The sequence below is a fragment of the Oryctolagus cuniculus genome, chromosome 1 (genome assembly GCF_051225735.1).
Source record: "Oryctolagus cuniculus isolate XC-2025 breed Fujian yellow rabbit chromosome 1, ASM5122573v1, whole genome shotgun sequence".
Taxonomy (NCBI): Eukaryota; Metazoa; Chordata; class Mammalia; order Lagomorpha; family Leporidae; genus Oryctolagus; species Oryctolagus cuniculus.
In genome coordinates, this window is record NC_142867.1 from 215,547,538 (window position 1) to 215,568,417 (window position 20,880).

The following is a 20,880-nucleotide window of genomic DNA, read 5'->3' on the forward strand; positions in this document are numbered from 1 at the left end:
TGGCCGCTACAGCTGGCGCGTTGCGCCGATCTGAAGCCAGGAGCCAGGTGCTTCCTCCTGGTCTCCCACGCAGGTGCAGGGCCCAAGCACTTGGACCATCCTCCACTGCCTTCCCAGGCCACAGCAGAGAGCTGGCCTGGAAGAGGGGCAACCGGGACAGAATCCGGCGCCCCAACCGGGACTAGAACCCTGGGATGCCAGCGCCACAGGTGGAGAGTGAGCCGCGGCGCCCACCTCTGAGCTCCTTACTAATGAGCCTCTCCAAAGCTAACCAAAGCCAATGTAGAAATTGATAGTGCCCTCACTGTACATAAAAAAACAGCTCTTTAAAACATTAGTGAGGTCATAGGTGTTTCAGATGTATTTGTGCAATTACCTTGAAATAGTTACACTGATTTCAGAGAAGTCTTAAGCCTGGAAGTAGTAGAAAGAGAATGACAAAGAGAATAGTTCTGAAATTTTAACATGTAATACACAGAAAAGACTTGTGGAATGTTTGTGGAACAAACATTAAGTGGTTTTTATAAGAAATACATTTTAAAAGTAATTCTTACCTCTTTTGAAAAGCTTTTCATTTTCATCTACGTAATTTATTACTTCTGGCTTTAAGTTTAATAACTCCTTCAGGTCTGACAGTGATGGAACACTAGTTTCTTGTTTAAGAATTGTAGATAGTAAGGATTCAAACTCAAAATAAAAAAATAATGGCTGAAATAATATACAGTTAAAATAAGGTTTTAGTGAATTTTTCCAAATAAACATTTTTAGTCATAAATGGATACAGTTGCTTAAATGGTGTGCCAAATTAAAATTAAACTAATCTCATACTCAAAAATTTTTAATGCTAAACATAATTTTTTTTATTTTGACAGGCAGAGTTACACAGTGAGAGAGAGAGAGAGAGAGAAAGGTCTTCCCTCAGTTGGTTCACCCCACAAATGGCTGCAATGGCCGGAGCTACGCCAATCCGAAGCCAGGAGCCGGGTGCTTCCTCCTGGTCTCCCACGCAGGTGCAGGCGTCCAAGCACTTGGGCCATCTTCTACTGCTTTCCCAGGCCATAGCAGAGAGATGGACTGGAAGAGGAGCAGCTAGGACTAGAACCCGGTGCCCACATGGGATGCCCGCGCCGCAGGTGGAGGATTAACCAAGTGAGCCACGGCGCCGGCCCGCTAAACATAATTTTTTAAAAGGATTTATTTACTTGTTTGTTTGTTTGTTTGTTTGAAGGCAGAGTTTTAGAGAGGCAGAGGAAGAGAGAAAGAGAGACCCTCCATCCACTGGTTCACTCCCCAGATGGTAGCAACCGCTGGAGCTGTGCCAATCCAAAGCCAGGGGCCAGGAGCTTCCTCCGGGTCTTCCCATGTGAGTGCAGGGGTTCAAGGACTCCCTAGGCCATAGCAGAGAGCTGGATCAGAAGTGGAGCAGCCAGGACTCGAACTGGCGCCCACATGGGATGCTGATATTGCAGATGGCGGCTTTACCCACTACACCACAGTGCCAGCCCCTAACATATTTTTTAAAAACAGAAATGTAGCAGTCAAAATACATTCTATTATAAAGAATATTCTCTCTGAAAAATGTCTTTTATGGTCACTCATTACATCAGTGATGCACAATATCCCCAGAGACAGAAATATCCTCTAAATTAAAAACTATCACTGCAGCACATGAGAGATGGTAAATGAGGGAATAAAAAGAGACGATGAAGGCCGGTGCCACGGCTCACTAGGCTAATCCTCCGCCTTGCGGCGCTGGCACACCGGGTTCTAGTCCCGGTTGAGGCACCGGATTCTGTCCCGGTTGCCCCTCTTCCAGGCCAGCTCTCTGCTGTGGCCAGGGAGTGCAGTGGAGGATGGCCCAAGTGCTTGGGCCCTGCACCCCATGGGAGACCAGGAGAAGTACCTGGCTCCTGCCATCAGATCAGCGTGTGGCAGCCATTGGAGAGTGAACCAACGGCAAAGGAAGACCTTTCTCTCTCTCTCACTGTCCACTCTGCCTGTCAAAAAAAAAAAAAAAAAAAAAAAAAAGAGAGAGAGAGAGAGACCATGGAGTGGAGTGGATGTTTTCTGCACTCTATGGAATTTTTTTCTCTCATTCCTACAGAATTGGATTCCTCAACAAGTGAGACTACTGGCATGCCTCCCAGAGGTAAAGGGGAACAGAATACAGACTGGAAATAAGGGGCCAATAGGTGAATTAATATTTTCACTCTCATGTTCAGTTTTTAATTAATTTTAATTTTAATGTTTTAAGTCCACTATATGTAATATATGTGCTTTGGACATATTAAGAAAATCCCCAAATATAAAACACTTCTGGAGGTCAGTGCTGTGGCATAGCAGGTAAAGCCGCCACCTGCAGTAATGGCATTCCATATGGGCGCCAGTTCTAGTCTCAGCTGGTCCACTTCCCATCCAGCTCTCTGCTATGGTCTGGGAAAGCAGTGGAAGATGGCCCAAGTCCTTGGGCCCCTGCATTCACATGGGAGACCCGGAAGAAGCTCCTGGCTCCTGGCTTTGGATCAGCACATCTCCAGCTGTTGCGGCCATCTGGGAAGTGAACCAGCGGATGGAAGACATCTCTCTCTCTCTCTCTGCCTCTCTGTAACTTTACCTTTCAAATAAATAATATTTTTTTAAAATTTCCTATTATCTCACCCCAAAATATTTTTAAGTAACTCTGTGAAAGCATCTAATCCACATAGTTCTACATTTTTGAGTTTGTTAAACTGTAAAAGTTACTAGCATTTTCAACTGTGAGAAACTCTTTATAAACAGAGCACAGTAACAACCTTGTATACTGTTGGAATTGCATGATGAAAAGGGGAGCTATCTTTGAGTACTTTACCTTTTATAGGCAAAGATGCCACCTTCCTTAATAGACATTGGCAGCACCTAATATTCAGTTTTTGGATTCTCTACATTCTCACTCTCTCAATGAGATCACTTCTCTGAAAGCTCAGTACTATCGACTTGTGCATAACTCACAAATCAATCTTCCTAGCTCTAGTCTCCAATCTTAAATTAGACATGAGTACTTAATTTCCTAGACCCCGGCTAGTGATTAAAATTATTGGGAAAGGTTTTGAAGTTCTCTAAACTTTTCCTGCTTATCACACTAATTAAATCAGATATGTATATTTAAATTCTTCAGGTAGTTCTTTTGTGCAAGCCAAAGAACCACTATTGGGAAGTAAATTTGATTCCTTAGTTGATACATATTCAATTCATTATATTTTAATAATGTTTATAGACATGTGCTTCATTAGTTTCATATTACAGAAAGCAAATATAACCTCATTTAAATCTGCATCTCCTAGTTCCACCTTACAAAAGTTCTCTTTATCCATATAAAGATCTTTCAGAAAAACGTCCCAACTTCCTTGAGATGATAAACATTCCCTTAAAAGAAAAGCAATATTAATAATTAGTGTTTATGAAAAGTAAATTGTGTACTAAATGTTGCCAATCAAAACATATAATAATTAAAATTAAAGTTGAGTTCAGTAATATGAGGAAATATTATTGATAGTATCTAAACTTATGATCATTCAAAGAATGTTTGCTTCCCTTAAAAATATTTACAGCAATGAGAAATTAACTACCTGAAAACAATATCTTCATTGAAGGTCTGTTTTTTGAAATCTATAAGAGGGTCCTTTAACTTAAATAATTTTAGTCTACTCAAGAGAGTTTGCAAAGTTGGTAGCTGATTTTTATAATCCATCAAACTATTTACAAAAATCATTTCTTCATCAATATATAAATCTGAAAATAAATAAGAAATATAAAGGAATAAGAAAAAACAACATTATACAAAGGAATCTAGATACTTACTAAAATCAGCTATTAGATATAGTTGTGTTTTCCAAACACATTTTTAATTCTTTAGTTCTTCATCATACTGTCCATATAAAGCATGTTGGATAGTATTGAAACACAGGAAAAACTCAATAAATTCTAATATTATATGTTACACTGAGGAATAGCCAAGTATGCCAAAAGAGGCGTAATATCTTAAACTTGATCAACAGATTAGCTTAAGTAATCTCTGTGCTTTTATACTTCCAAATAAAAGCATTTGATTTTTGCTGACTCTGGTCTTCCCTATCACCTTTTTTTTAAAATTATTTTTATTTATTTGAAATATAGAGCTACCGAGAGAGGTAGAGATAGAGAGAAAGAGAAAGAGGTCTTCCATCTGCTGGTTCACTCCCTAAATGGCTGCAATGGCCAGAGCTGAGCTGTTTCGAAGTCAGGAGTCAGGAGCTTCTTCTAGTCTTCTTCCTAGTCTCCTTCTTCCAGTCTTCTTCCTAGTCTCCCACATGGGTGCAGGGGCCCAAGGACCTGGGCCATCATCTACTGCTTTCCCAGGCCCTAGCAGAAAGCTGGATCAGAAGTAGAGCAGCCAGGACTAGAATCGGTGCCCAGATGGGATGCCGGTGCTTCAGGCTGGGGCTTTAACTTGCAGTGCCACAGCACCAGCTGCCCCTCCCCCATCTCCTTTTAAAAAGATTTATGTATTTACTTATTTGAAAGGCAGTGCAACAGAGAGAGGGAGAGAGAGAAAGAGACAGACAGAAACAGAGATATTCAATCTGTTGATTAACTGTCCAAATGCTGCAACAGCAGGAGCTGGGCCTAGGCCTAAATCACACCGGATGGCAGCATCACAAGCAGTGGCTTAACCTACTGCACCACGATGCCAGCCTGGTCTTCTCTCTACATCATTTTATATCTTAAGGTCTGCAGTTCATCCTCCAGAGACTCTAGCATGTAGGGAATGATGATGGTTTATACAGCATACCAAGGAGGTCAACCCTGATTCTGTCATTCTAAAGTTATTCATACATGGCTGCTATTAGATTGTTCACAATGAAAGTTATATAGAGAAGTATCTACTTGAGAAGTGTGGTATAGCTTACATATTAAGAAACTCTACTGTTAACAGTCAATTGCTGGAATAAATGTATCCACTCTACCCCACCCTGCCATCTTTGGGTGACTTTAGGATCTTGGCTGTGAGAGAGCTTTCATAGTTTCTGAGCTTTGGGGAGGAACATAAAAACTTCCCCCACTCTTCAATTAGCTCCTGGGTAGACAGAGAAAAGGCATGATGTATACTCAGATGAAGAATTACTAAGAGAGCCAAGTTCCTAAAAGTGAGGACCACCTTGACCAGAGAAGCAACATTCTCTTGCTATGGATAGTGACATGAGAGAGCAATACTATATAGTTTTCACATAGTGATTTCTCCCATAGCCAACTACATAATTTGTATGTATGTATCTAACAAACATGTGGTGTAAGACAGGCAGCCAGCTAACATTCTTTTGCCTGCTGCTGGCTAACCAGATATGCCAAAAGAGAACCTGTGATACAAACTGGCCTCCTAAGAGATTGTTTATGTGAACCCATTAAGTTCCTGAGGATCTCATGGCCAAAAGCTTCCCAAGATACACCAAAGAAAGCTAGTCAATCAATACTATGTCTAAAGAGAGTATATTTGAGAAAGTTAAAGATGGGCTGATATAGTCTATTATGTAATATTAATGGAGTTATTATCAGTAAAAAACCCAAACAGAATTGTTTTATACCTCCACTTCCACCAACCACTTCCAGACTTCTCCAGCCATCTTCCCTCCATGCATTCCCATACATTGTGGGAATACACGGGTGTGTGTGTGTGTGTGTGTGTGTGGATGTTGGACATTGTATGTCAGTTATAGGTCTTGTTTTCCAAGTACCCTTTGATGGTACCACTTGAGGGCAGCATCTCACCACAACAAATGTTCTTTATAATTATAGATTATAGAGAGGTTTTACCAAGGGTGAGTTAAATAAAGTAGGAGAGTTCCTACTTTATTAGAACTACTATGTGTTCTACATAGATATAAAGCAACTGCTTTCCTCTATTATAGGGGAGTGTTAAACTGTCACCAGGAAACAAAATTCTGACTAGTTAACCATGAAAAAAAAAAGGCAGAAAAAAAGAAGAGGTCTATTGAGAGGAAAGAAGATGCTTATTTTTTGCAGAAGATACTTTGGTCTACCTAGAAAACCCAAGATAATGAATTGAAAACAAACAAAGGAGTTTACTGAAGTGTCTGATAAGAATTATAAAATTAATGGTTTTCTAATACATACAATCTAGTCCAAAAATTAATTAAAAACATTCATGATAACTACCAATATGTGAAATATCAATGAATAAAAATGTTCAGAAAGAATATGGAAGAAAATAAAAAACTTTTTTGGAGGGCTGGTGTTATGGCATAGTGGGTAAAGCAATCACCTGTGACATTGGCATCCCATTTGGGTGCATTAGCAGGGAATTGGATTGGAAGTGGAACAGCCAGGACTCTACCTGGTACTCATATGGGATGCCAGTGTCAGCTTAACCTGCTGTGCCAGACACTGGCCCCAGAACAAAATATTCTTATACAGTGCTAGTGGACATATAGTTGAGAAAAACACTTATATCATGTAGCCCATTTCCAGGAATTCACTCTATGGAAATAATCTGAAATAAGAACATACATTTATGTACAGATCTGAAATTTAAACCATGAATACCCTCAAACTGGGGAATGTGTGTTACATACAAAAGATTTAAAACTGCAGTCATTAAAACCCAAGATTTCTTTTTTTTTTTAAAGATTTATTTATTTATTTGAAAGGCAGAGTTACAGAGAGACAGAGGCAGAGAAAGAGTCTTCCACCCACTGGTCACTCCCCAGATGGCCGCAATGGCCGGAGCCGCACTGATCTGAAGCCAGTAGCCAGGAGCATATTCCTAGTCTCCCACACGGGTGCAGGGGCCCAAGGACTTGGGCCATCTTCCACTACTTTCCCAGGCTTCAGCAGAGAGCAGGATTGGAAGTGGAGCAGCCAGGACTTGAACTGGTGCCCATATGGGATGCTAACACTGCAGGTGGCAGCTTTACCCACTATGCCACAGCGCTGGCTCCAAAACCCAAGCTTTTGAAGAAAACTTAAGTATATAATGAAATGTTTCCAAGATAATGTTAACTTTTTTCAAAAAGATTTAGCTTAAATATACAATGAAATGTTTCCAAGATAATGTTAACTTTTTTCAAAAAGATTTATTATTTCTTTGAAAGGCAGAGTTACAGAGAGGCAGAGGCAGAGAGAGAGAGATCCTCAATCTGCTGGTTCCCTCCCAAATGGCCGCGATGGTCAGAGCTGAGCTGATCCGAAGCTAGGAACCAGGAGCTTCTTCCAGGTCTCCCACATGGGTACAGGAGCCCAAGGACTTGGGCCATCTTCTACTGCTTTTCCAGGCCATAGCAGAGAGCAGGATCAGCAGTGGAGCAGCCAGGACTTGAACTGGTGCCCATATGGGATGCCAGCACTGCAGGCTGCAGCTTTAACCCACGCACCAAGCGTGGACCCCAATAATGTTAACATATAAAATAATATAATGCATACATAGTATGCTCACAATAATAAACAATTTATCTTTGGATTGTTGGGTGAGTTTTTAGTGAAGGGGCATTCTGTGTATTTAAAATTCAGATATATGTTGATACACAGAGAAAAATGTTAATAAAATTCAATCTTCATTTATGTTTAAAAGTAGTAACAGGAAGGAAGTTTCCACAGCCCAATAAAGGAAATGCCTTTAACATCTCACCAGTAAAGTTTCAATACTGGAAACATTTCCTTCACTGTCAGGAACAAGACAAGGATAGAAACTATCCTAATTCTACAAAACAATGCATTGAAGTCCTTGTCAGTAGGGTAAGAAAAAAAATATAAACATTGTAAAGGAAGAAATATGTGCTTATTATTCATAGACAACATGATTATGCCATGACAATTAACTGCTGGGATTAATATTAGTCTAAGAGGTGGGTGAATATAAGAGCACTATAAAAATGAACTGCCTTTTGTTACACACAAATAATAAACAGAAAACTTGATTTAGAAATAAAATAATGGTAGCTAAAATAAAGTACTCAGGGATAAATCTCATAAAAGATTAGTAATATCTTTATGAAGAAAAAAATTTTTATTAAAGGACACTAAAGAAGACCTCAATAAATGAATAGCAGGAGATTCAAGAAGAGAGAACAAGAGAAAACTAAGGAAAGGAATTCATCAAAGACATAATTCAAGAAATTTTCTTAAAACTGAATTGCAGGAGGGCTGGCACTGTGACATAGTAGGTTAAGCCTCCATCTGTGGCGCCAGCACACTGTATAGGTGCCAGTTCTTGTCCTGGATGCTCCTCTTCCAATCCAGCTCTCTGTTAATGGCCTTGGAAAGCAGCAGAAGATGGTCCAAGTGCTTGTGCCCCTGCATATACATGGGAGACCTGGAAGAAGCTCGTGGCTCCTGGTTTTGGAACAGCCCTGTTCTGGCCATTGTGGCCATTTGGGTACTGAACGAGTGATGAAAGACCTCCCTTTCTGTCTCTCCCTCTCTGTAATTCTGCCTCTCAAATAAACAAATACATTTAAAAAAACTGAATTCAGGAATATCCTGATTGATAAGGTACATCATATAGTTAGCCTAGTGTATGAAAACAGATCCACAACAAGGAAAGCCATCATGAAATTTCAGAAGGCTACAATAAAAAATCATTAAACTATTCAATATAAAAAGGAGATCATGTGAAAACATTTATGAATTCAAGAGGCACTGGAGTTCTTAACAGTAATACTGAAAGCTAGAGTAAAATGTAGCAATGTCTTTGAAATTCTAAGGAAATATTATGGGGCAGGTGCTGTGGCACAGCAGGTAAAGCCTCTGCCTGCAGTCTTAGCAACCCCTACGGGTGCCAGTTCAACTCTTGGCTGCTTCACTTCTGATCCAGCTCTCTGCTATAGCCTGGGAAAGCAGTAGAAGATGGCCCAAGTCCTTGGGCCCCTGCACCCGCACAGGAGACCTGGAGGAAGCTCCTGGTTCCTAGCTTTGGATCAGCCCAGCTCTGGCCATTGCAGACATCTGAGGAGTGAACCAGTGGATAAAAGACACACACTCTCTCTCTCTCTCCCCCTCTCCCTCTCCCTCTCCCTCTCTCTTCCTCTGCCTCTCGAACTCTGTCTTTCAAATAAATAAATCTTTTTGAAAAAGAAAATATTATTTCCAATATTAAATTCTCCAATTAGTCACACAATCTTTTAAAGGTGATGATAGAATTAAGATTTCAGGACATGGACGTTTTCAAAAGACATACTTAGCATGCTGAAAGCCACAAGTAGAAGTACTCTAAAGTATGGTGGGAGAGAACTGAGTACATTGATAGCCACAGAACTGAAGAAACACAGGACCCAATACAAAAAAAAAAGGAGACAGAATGCCCAAGGGTGAAGTTGATAATTACTGGTTCTAGAACTAAAATGTCCAAAGATAAAAACTAGTAGTATACCTGATGTTTGAATGTATTAAGAGGAGTTTTAGATAACTAGGTGAGAGCTGCAATATCAAGTTCTGTGTATGAAATATATGGAAAAAGAAGAAAAATAGAAAAGAAGCCTTAACTTTATGGAATACAAGAAAGAAATAATTAAAACCACAATACTGGTTTCAGCCAAGAATAGCTGTTTATACAACCATAATTCTATTAATCATAAATACTGATTTGACCAAAGTTGTAATACAACTACATTGGGAGATACACATACATTAGGAATACACACACAGTAGGAAATTTAAGTGTATGTGGTAGTGAAGGAATAGAAGAATGAAGCAGTTACATCTTCATTTTCATGATGAGAAGTCAATAGATAAAGCCTAAAGCTAAAAAAAAAAAAAATCAAGCAATAGCAGCACACAGATACATAAATAAGTGGTAAAAGAAATAGAATTCGTTCTGAAATTGTTTCAAAAAGTTAAAAGCAGTTGCCTCTAAAGAGTAAAAAAACGGAAGTGATTGATGAAGTCAGGAGATTGCTGCTTTCTATTATAAAATTTAATGAACTATCTGACTCTATAAACTGTATACATGTATAACTTTATTTAAAAACATCGCAGCTATAGTTAAATTTGCTCATATGTTCCCACAATACCTATGATACTCAAGAAAATGGTTATTTTTTGTATTGACAAATAATATATGAACAGTGTAGAAAAATTATTAAATTTCAACAAACCAACCAACAAAGAAAACTAGTCAGTATTTTTATGTTTTAAATGTTTTGAAATTATCTTATAATTTAGTAATTATATTTCTTACAAAACACAGCAAACTTAGAGTATCAGTTGATTTTAAAGTATATGATCCTTCAGATTTAGACAGTAAGAACAAAGGTATCTACTAACCTGGCAATAGTCAATATAATTGTAGAGAAAGCAAGTGAAATTGCTAATGACACATGACCCTTTGTATTTGGGAAATTCAAGCATATTTTCTTTCAGTGAATAGTGGATCCTAGCCAAGTCACTTCTAATTTGCCACATTAACAATAATAGCTATGTTTGTATAGCCCATTATTCTTACAAACTATTTATTTACATATATACATATTGTTTTATCCCCAGAAAATTTTTATAAGAAATTAGAATAGGTTAATAGAGAGAAATTATAAAAAAAATACTGAAAAACATAAAAATTTCCCCAAGTCATAGAATGACAACTTTCCCACTTTTTCTTTGAAATTTTATTAATTTATTTTTATTTGAGAGGGGCAGAGAGAAAGGGAGAAAGAGACAGAGCTCCCATTCATTGCTTTACTCCCCAAATGCCTTAACAGGCAGGCCTAGGCCAGGGCCAAAGCTGGGAACTGAGAACTCAATCCAGGTCTCCCATGTGAGTTACAGGAACCCAATTACTTGAAACATCACAACTTCCTCTCAGGATCTGTATTAACAGGAAGCTGAAGTCAGGAGCCAGAGTCAAGTATGAACCCAGATATTTTCACAATAGGACATATGCATCTTTTTTTTTTTTCAAAGTTAGTTTATTTGAAAGGGAGAGGGAGAGAGAGAGAGAAGGAGGGGGACAGAGAGACAGATATACTTACTATCTGCTGGTTCACTACCCAAATGCCTGCAACAACTGGGGCTAAGTTAGGTCAAAGTCAGGAACCCTGAACTCCCTCTGGGTGTCCCACGTATATGGCAGGAACTCAACTACTTGAGCCATCACCTGCTGCTTCCCAGGATCACCTTAGCAGGAAGCTGGATCAGAAGCAGAGCAGCCGGGGCTCAAACCAGGCACTCTGATGTGGGATGCGGCTTCCCAAGCAGCATACCACAATGCCTGCTCCTCTGTACCACTTCTTAGAAGTAGATTTGGACTGCAAATTCATATCTTCTTGACTCCAAATCAGGCCTTTTCTATTATATTATGTTCTCAAGTTTAGTCTTTAATATAATTTCTCTCTCCTCAAAATTATCAGAGGAATTTCTGTATATATCACCACATACCCAGCCAACACTAAAAATTTTATGCACAATTTTTGTTTATGCATAAAAATAACAATAAAAGAACCAAAGTATTTTCATACTCAGCTATAGCATTTCTTAAATGATCACAGTTATTATATAATAAAGCCTTAAGTTTTATAATTTAAAAAGGGAATAGGCTATTACACATACCAGGAAGGCAATTATCAGCAGCTTTTTAAATGGTTGAAAGAATTCAGCACCCTCTAGTAAGATGAGCGATTTGGACTATAGTTTGTATAAAATACACTTTCAATTATTATTTATAGGAAATCTGTAAAACTGAGTATCTATATCTATCTATCTATCTATCTATTTATACCTTCACTTTACACTGCAGCTACTCCATCTCTATTTGAACTTTGGTTTCAGACAAGTTAGAAGACACTGGAAATCATTAGCATATTTTGAAAAATGAAATATAACCAACACATCATAATCCAGTAATTTATTGTTATAGTGGAATGCTACATCATCAGATCCGTATACAGATGCTAATATCACATTAGCGATCTGTTGTAAGTACACTACAAACAAATCTCTATAGGTAACTTTGAGGCTCAGCAAACTCCTAAACTAACCCAATTTACAAAAGAAGATCATCATGAAAAAGTAAATATTTCTAGGAATGGTGCTGTGGCGTAGTGGGTAAAGACGCCACCTGCAGTGTTGGCATCCCATATGGGTGCAGGTTTGAGTCCCAGCTGCTCCACTTCCAATACAGCTCTCTGCTAAGCCTGGAAAAGCAGTGGAAGATGGCCCAAGTCCTTGGGCCCCTACACCCACGTAGGGACTGGGAAGAAGCTCCTGGCTCCTGGCTTCAGATTGGCACAGCTCCAGCCATTGTGGCCAATTGGGGAGTGAACCAGCCGATGGAAGACCTCTCTCTCTCTCTGTCTCTCCTTCTCTCTCTATGTAACTCCGACTCTCAAATAAATAAATAAATCTTTTTAAAAAAAAATTAAATATTTCAGCCGGCGCCATGGCTCACTGGGCTAATCCTCCACCTAGCGGCGCCGGCACACTGGGTTCTAGTCCCGGTCGGGGCGCCGGATTCTGTCCCGGTTGCCCCTCTTCCAGGCCAGCTCTCTGCTGTGGCCAGGGAGCGCAGTGGAGGATGGCCCAAGTGCTTGGGCCCTGCACCCGCATGGGAGACCAGGAGAAGCACCTGGCTTCTCCTGCCACGGCGGCCTTTGGAGGGTGAACCAACAGCAAAGGAAGACCTTTCTCTCTGTCTCTCTCTCTCACTGTCCACTCTGCCTGTCAAAAAAAAAAGAAGTAAATATTTCTCTAATGTCGCAAAGTTTAGAATTGTAATTATGCAGTAAATATATGTAATAAAAATAATTTAAAGCGAATTAGAGAAAAACTGAAATAAAAATCGTTGTGTTAGTAAGAAATGATTTATAACAATTAAATAACAAATATAATACCTTGGCTCTGTGCCTGAGAAGATGAATATTTCTCTGAACACTTGATAGGTGTAAAGACTTCACTGTAGTCCTGGAAGGTGTAAAAGCTGCCTTCTTCTACTTCAGGTTGTGAGTTTGGATTTGAACTTGGAACAATTTCTTCACAGTCGCAATTAACCCGGGTAACCATTCTTGCAGGTGTTTTCCTATGACATTATAAAATTGATTTTACATATGTCCTATTTTAGAAGATTTTTTATTAATAAATAGGATATGTCAAATTTCAATATCAAATTTCAACAGATACAGAGAAAAATTACAGCTCCATTACTTGAGATGAATGCAGAAATTATATAAATTTCTCACTTATTTTTTGGATATTTTAAAAGAAAATTGATTAATTATTCTATAGCTTTTTTAGTACTAAGTAATAAAGAATGAGAACATTCGCTTATCACTCAATTGCATTCATTTCATTTTTGAATGGGTGAACATTATCCCATTATATCAGGAAATCACAATTTATTCAGCAAGTTCCCTACTACTAGAAATTTGTTTTATTTGCTATTATAAGCAACACTGCAAAGAAAATCTTTGTGTACTTATCTGATCATTTTTTTCAAAACACATCTCCTAAAAGCAGAAATAATGAGCTTAAGATGATACAGATTTCTAGGTTTTGCCATGCACCGTAAAACTGCCCTTGTGCCATATTCAATGTCTCTTCCTCAGTATCATTATACAACCTTTTATGTTTTGGTCTGCAACCTGGGATGCTGACCTCTGTGAATCAACCAAGACTCCATGCCCTGTCTCTTCTTGTTGAGTTTAGCAAATGACATGCACTAGAAGTTCAAAGGTGAGAGATAGCCAGAAAAGCATTCTTTCCGAATTCTTCAGTGCTGAGCCACAGTTGGGAAGTGGCTGCCCTCTTCTACCAATGGTTATCTTGTCAGACAGCCCCTCTCCTAGAGCTGTAGCTCTTATTGGGTTTTGCTTAGTTCCCTTGCTTCTTCTTCAAGCTTAGGGTGGTGACAACACCTGCTGTTGCTAGTCCTGGGGACTTTGTTTGACTTCCTTAACTTTGCCAATATTGGTTTCTTAACTGATACAGGTTTATCTGCCAATTAGAGTATTTGGTATTATAAGAGATCTTCCTGGACCAGCACTGTGGCATAGTGGGTAAAGCTGCCGCCTGCAGTGCCAGCATTCCATATGGGTGCCAGTTTGAGACCTGGCTGCTCCACTTTTGATCCAGCTCTCTGCTATGGCATGGGAAAGCAGTAGAAGGCCCAAGTCCTTGGGCGCCTGCACCTGCGTGGGAGACCCGGAAGAAGCTCCTGGCTCCTGGTTTCGGATCGGCACAGCTCCAGCCGTTGCGGCCAGTTGGGGAGTGAACCAGAGGATGGAAGACCTCTCTCTCTCTCTGTGTGTGTGTGTAACTCTACCTTTCAAATAAATAAATAAATCTTTAAAAAATTTATTTATCTGTTTAAGAGGCACAGTTACAGAGAGAGATAAACAGAGTGAATTTCCATCTGCTAGTTCACTCCCTAAATGGCTGCAACAGTTGGAGCTGGGCCAGATGGAAGCCAGGAGCCAGGAGCTTCTTCCATATTTCCCACACAGGTACAAGGGCCCAATCACATGGGCCATCTTCCACTGCTTCCTCAGGCCATCAGGGAGGACTAGAACAGGTGCCCATAAGGGATGCCAGCACTGCAGGTGGAGCTTTAACCTACTATGCCAGCCCCTGTTGCTGTTTTTTTAAAAAAATATGTTGCCAGGGCCAGCGCTGTGGCATAGCGGGTAGAGCTGCCACCTGAAGTGCCGGCATCCCACACGGGCGCTGGTTTGAGTTCCAGCTGCTCCACTTCTGAGCCAGCTCTCTGCGTTTGTCTGGGAAAGCAGTAGATGGCCCAAGTCCTTGGGCCCCTGCACCCATGTGGGGGGCCTGGAAGAAGCTCCTGGCTCCTGGCTTCGGATCGGCCCAGCTCTGGCCTCTGCAGCCAACTGGGGAGTGAACCTCTCTCTTTCTGCCTCTCCTCTCTCTGTGTTACTTTGACTTTCAAATAAATAAATAAATCTTTAAAAAAAAATTATGGTTTTTTTTTTTGTTTTGTTTTGTTTGTTTTGTTTTGTTTTTTTGACAGGCAGAGTGGACAGTGAGAGAGAGAGACAGCGAGAAAGGTCTTCCTTTTGCCACTGGTTCACCCTCCAATGGCCGCCGCGGCTGGCGTGCCGCACTGATCTGAAGTCAGGAGCCAGGTTCTTCTCCTGGTCTCCCATGCAGGTGCAGGGCCCAAGGACTTGGGCCATCCTCCACTGCATTCCCGGGCCATAGCAGAGAGCTGGCCTGGAAGAGGGGCAACCGGGACAGAATCCGGCGCCCCAACTGGGACTAGAACCCAGTGTGCCGGCGCTGCAAAGTGGAGGATTAGCCTATTGAGCCGCGGAGGGCGGGGGTGGGGGGGGTGGGAGCCATTGTAATCCATAAGCTGTACTTTGGAAATTTATATTCATTAAATAAAAGTTAAAAAAAAAGATTATGTTGGCAAACAGAGTAGCACTTTGCAATAATACATGATGCTGTAGTTTCAAGAACATTCAACTAATTCTCTTTCCCCAGATATAAATGATCTATGAAGACCACTGTTTGCTGTCTCATCTCCTATCTCCCTATCCAATATTACTCATTCTGTCTTTACTGGTGCCTCCTCCTTTACCTAACATGTAAATTATGGTGTTTCTGACATATCCAGTCTAGAAAATATTGTCTTTCTTTCTGTGTCATTCCTTTTGGGTAAGTTTGTCCACTCCCATTCATTAATTCCTTAACTCAAAAGTTAGGAGTTCTGGGGGCCGGCACCATGGCTCACTTGGTTAATCCTCCACCTGAGGCGCCGGCATCCCATATGGGCTCCGGGTTCTAGTCCCGGTTGCTCTTCTTCCAGTCCAGCTCTCTGCTGTGTCCCAGGAGGGCAGTGGAGGGTGGCCCAAGTGTTTGGGCTCCTGCACCTGCATGGGAGACCAGGAAGAAGCACCTGGCTCCTGGCTTTGGATCAGCGCAGCGCCGGCCGTAGTGGCCATTTGGGGAGTGAATCAACAGAAGGAAGACCTCTCTCTGTCTCTCTCTCACTGTCTATAACCCTACCTGTCAAATAAATAAATTAAAAAAATTTTTTTAAAAGTTAGGAGTTCTGAACCAAACAAAATTCTTGCCCTCAAGAAGCTTGCCTGCAAAAGGAAAGATAGACAAATAAATATAAAACATCACTTCAGATAGTAAAAAAGCCTCTATGAATGAAATAAAACAAGATATGGACATCAAATAACAGCCAGGGGATTGGAAGAGGAATATTTTAGAGAGGCTATTTAGTGACCGACCCTCTGAGAAGCTACTGTATCTGCAGCTACTGAGTAATGAAAAAGAATGGTCTAAAGTGAGGAAATTGGTTGGCCTGTGCTAAGAAAAAGTAGACAGGTAGGGGTGACTGGAACAGAGTAAGGTTAGACAGGCAAGTAGGAAGCAAATCATGTTTGACCTTTTAAGCCTTGGTGAGGACTTTGGATTCTATTCTATGTGCAATGGGACACCATTGGTGGGTTATAATAGAAGTAACTTATGATTCGACTTGGGTCTTTTAATTAGGCAGTCCATTTCGAGAAAATATAGGAATAAATCCCTGTGACTTTGACTTAGGTCAAGCCATCTTAGCTATGACACCAAAAGCTCAAGTGACCAAAGAACAAGGTAAATTGACTGTTTCAAAGTTTTAAAATGTTTTGCTTTAAAGGATAGCATCTTGAAAGTGAAAAGACATCCATTAAGACAAAAAAATTGCAAATTATACCCATGTATCTGATAAGAGACTTGCATCCAGAATACATAAAGAACTCTTAAAATCTGATAATAAAAAGATAACCCAGTTTATAAGTAGGCAAATGACCTGAATAGACATTTCTCCAAAGCAAATATGCTAAAGACAAATAAGGCCATGAACAGATATACAACATTATTAATCATCAAAGAAATGAAATCCAAACTACAATAAGATAAAGTGAGCCATCTACTAGGATGGCTGTCATAAAAATGACATATGATATCAAATATTGGTAAGAACATGAATAAATTGGGGCCTTTATACACTGCTGGTGGGAGTGTAAATGGTACAGCTGCTTGGATAAAAATCTGGCAATTTCTCAAACAGCTAAATAACGAATTATCGTATGACCTAGCAATTCCAGTATTACAAAGAGAAATGAAAACATACTTCTACCTAAAAACTTGTACATAAATGTCCAAAGTAGCATTACTCATAATAGTTAAAAAGTAGAAATAACCCTAATATCCATAAAGAATTGTCATTTGGCATTAAAAGAAATGAAGTACTGATACAAACTACAATGTGGATGAACCTTGAAAACAGTAAGTGAATTATGTCTATCACAAAAAATCACATAACATATGATTTTATTTATATGAAATATTTACGGGGTTGGTGCTGTGGTGCAGTGGGTTAAAGCCCTGGCCTGTAGCATCAGCCTGTTAATGTGCCTGGGAAAGCAGCAGAGGATGGCCCAAGTCCTTAGGTCCCTGCAGCCACGTGGAAGAGTTAGAAGTGGCTCCTGGGTCCTAGCTTCAGATTGGCCCAGCTCCCCAAATGGCAACAACCGCTGGGAACTGGGCTGATCTGAAGCCAGGAGCCAGGAGCTTCTTCCCAGTCCCCCATGTGGGTGCAGGGGCCCAAGGATTTGGGCCATTGTCTGCTGCTTTCTCAGGCACATTAGCATGGAGCTGGATTGGAAGTAGAGCAGCCAGGTCTTGAACTGGTGCCCATGTAGGACGCTGGCACTGCAGGCGCTGGTGCTGGCACAGCACTGGCCCCAGAGATTTGGTTCTTATCAGCATAGTACAAAGTAGTTGCTGGAGCCATTCATTAGATTTGTTATTTCATCATTGGGAGGAAGAAAAGTGAAGGTTAAAAACACATCCTTTCCCTTTAAGAACATTCTCCAGAAACTGTGTAAGCCTCTTTTGTTTGTATCTCATTCAGAAGAAGCTAGTCACATGGCTATGTCTGGCTAGGAGGTGGAGAAATGTAATTTGATTCTGAGCAGTGCTGGATTCCACCCTCTTTGCTGTGACTCTATCTTGGTACTGCAAAGTGAATGGAAGGTCACATATAGCATGGTCACTCCTTCCAAGTGTCTCACTTCTCTCACATGAATCTTTTGTTTGAGCCAAACTAGCCTAATCATTGCCTTTATTGCTTAACTGTTGCTTATTCCTGTCTCTGTGTCTTCAGACAGGTCTATTGTTTCCTCTGCTCTAACTCTCTCTCATTAGTTTCTCCTTCAATGCCCAGCCCATGCTCAACTCCTATTTCTTTGGAAATCTGATCTCTGCCACTTAGAAATGTACAGACCATCCTATCAATAACTCACAGAATGAAGAGACCTTGGAGATCAGTTTGTATCTTGTTACTCAGAGTAGCAGCAATAGCAAAGCTTGGGAAATTAGAAATGCAGAATCTCATGCCCCAAGAAAGACTGACTGAATCATAATCTGCATTTAAATCTGATCTTTAGGCAACTCACATGTAAAGTTTGAGAGACACTGATCCATCATCATCACACAGTTAAAGAAAGTGAAAATTAAAGATAAAATGGCTAGTCAAGTAGTTCAGCACTTGACTTTGGCAGTCAAGACATGAAATCCACGTTTTTTTTTGTTTTGTTTTTAAAGATGTATTTATTTATTTGAAGGGCAGAGTTACAGAGAGGTCTTCCATTCACTTGTTCACTCCCCAAAGGGCTACAATGGCAGGAGCTGGGCCAATCCAAAGCCAGGATCAGGAGCTTCTTCCCAGTCTCCCACATGGGTGCAGGGGCCGATGGGCATGGGTCATCTTTTGTTACTTTCAGGAACATTAGTAGAAACTCGGATCAGAAGTGGAGCAGCTGGGTCTTGAACCGGCACCCACATGGGATGTTGATGCTGCAGGCTTCAGCTTTACCTGTCATGCCACAGCACCAGCCTCAATCCACATCTTTTAATGCATAGCGCAGAGCAATTTTCACTGTACCATTCCGTTTCCTCACTGCTCAGGAGTTTGCCTATGTGATACTTCTTACTGTTTTTTTTTTTTTTTTTTTTTTTTTTTTGACAGGCAGAGTGGACAGTGAGAGAGAGACAGAGAGAGAAAGGTCTTCCTTTGCCGTTGGTTCACCCTCCAATGGCCGCCGCTGCAGCCGGCGCACCGCGCTGATCCGATGGCAGGAGCCAGGATCCAGGTGCTTTTCCTGGTCTCCCATGGGGTGCAGGGCCCAAGCACCTGGGCCATCCTCCACTGCACTCCCTGGCCATAGCAGAGAGCTGGCCTGGAAGAGGGGCAACCGGGACAGAATCCGGCGCCCCAACCGGGACTAGAACCCGGTGTGCCGGCGCCGCAAGGTGGAGGATTAGCCTATTGAGCCACGGCGCCGGCTTACTTCTTACTGGTTTTATGCTTTGTAATAGACCTTATGCTAATCTATTATAATATTATTCCATTTTTTCACATTGCTTTTTTTCTATGTTTATATAGTATCTTCCTAGGCTGATTTAAATTCTTGCTTGACAGAAATTGTATATTGGGGCTTCATTGTATTCAGGGTCTAGACACATTTAAACATACTTTTTTTGTTTGCAACTAAGAAAAACTTAATTATTCAACTTGAAAAATGTGAATAATAATGAAATACTTCCTGGGTCTGATTAGCACACTGCATGAAATGAAGCAACAAAGTATATCACTTGCATTTGCACTGAAATCTTTAATTCATGTCTACACTAACAATGTAGGATGGGTTAGATGTTCTTTTCCATATTATACTCTGTATGCCTATTTGTCATTATACTTTGCACACTGCATTGTAATTATTCATTTATAAATCTTTATTCCCTAATTTCTTTCTTCATTAAGGTAGAGACTATGTCTTATTCATTTTTGAATCATGTACCCAAAATATAGGACAGTACCCAATAAATATTTGATAACAATTGAATAAAAACAACATTTTGATTAACTATGTTCAAAAATAGCTTTAAAGCTGCACTTATTATATAGAGTAAAAGAATAATTTTAGTACAAAGTACTTTCTATAGACACTTTCTACAGCAAGTTTGCTTATTGATTAAAAGCATAATAATGGCTTCATTTCTCTGTCTCTTTTTTAACACAAATGCATAGAGGACAGCTAAGATATGATAAATGAGGGAAAGATTAAAAAAAGGATATAAATCACTTCTATTAACCTTCCTTATGTGATTCGAATTAGTGCTTTTTCTTTAGATAAATGAAGAAAATCTGAGGAGATAAAGGAAGGGATTTTTCCCTCTTTAGGTATCCAGAGAACTTACTGTTTATCTTCTAGACATAAAGGGGAAATTTGAGGTTAAGGACACATACTTCTCAAGGAAATCCTCCACATGGAAACTTGCTTTCCATTGGTCCAAGACTGAAATATCTGTATTTCCCCAAACTGGAACAGCTGAGACTAGAGAAAGGAGAATGGCAAGCATTAGTCTCTACAATTTTTTTTTAACATTTAATACAAACCAACTTTTATATTATGGTGTTCTCTTTAATGCTTACAAGTGTAATTTTTTCCAAATGATACCTGAATCCAAACATTTAAATAATCATTCTATTATTACAACATACTCAACCCCAGAACTCAACTACAGCCAAAGCAGTATCACCTTAACATCCTATCCTCAATTTTATAGCTCCTCTTTTGCTTGTATAGCACTCCCATCCCAGACAGTCCTAGTCAACAGGACAGTCATACCTCCTAAGGCTTTATTAGCCACTCCAGCTCTAATGCATTACCCTTGAAGTGCTACAATATTGTCAGTAGCACTCTAGAATTTAATCATATATAGTCTTATATTTAAAATTTTAGGTATTTGTGGCTTGTCTCCTAAATTAGATGCACGGTTCCTTAACCAGAGGTACCAGTGATATGCAAGTCAACTAGTGTCAGAAACTAACTGCTGAATATTCTT

At 40.1% G+C, this 20,880-nt stretch overlaps 1 protein-coding gene across 1 annotated transcript in view; it reads right to left on the bottom strand.

Annotated features, from left to right (window-relative positions):
- Positions 1 to 20,880, bottom strand: part of SHOC1 (shortage in chiasmata 1) — a 101,286-nt gene that overhangs the window by 68,737 nt on the left and 11,669 nt on the right. Inside the window, exons 4-8 of the mRNA XM_089301639.1 lie at positions 20,282 to 20,369; positions 12,849 to 13,033; positions 3,606 to 3,768; positions 3,297 to 3,402; positions 555 to 708 (exon numbers count right to left, since the gene is read on the bottom strand). Coding sequence (XP_089157765.1) covers positions 555 to 708; positions 3,297 to 3,402; positions 3,606 to 3,768; positions 12,849 to 13,033; positions 20,282 to 20,369 — 696 coding nt within the window. The remainder of the gene's footprint in view (positions 1 to 554; positions 709 to 3,296; positions 3,403 to 3,605; positions 3,769 to 12,848; positions 13,034 to 20,281; positions 20,370 to 20,880) is intronic.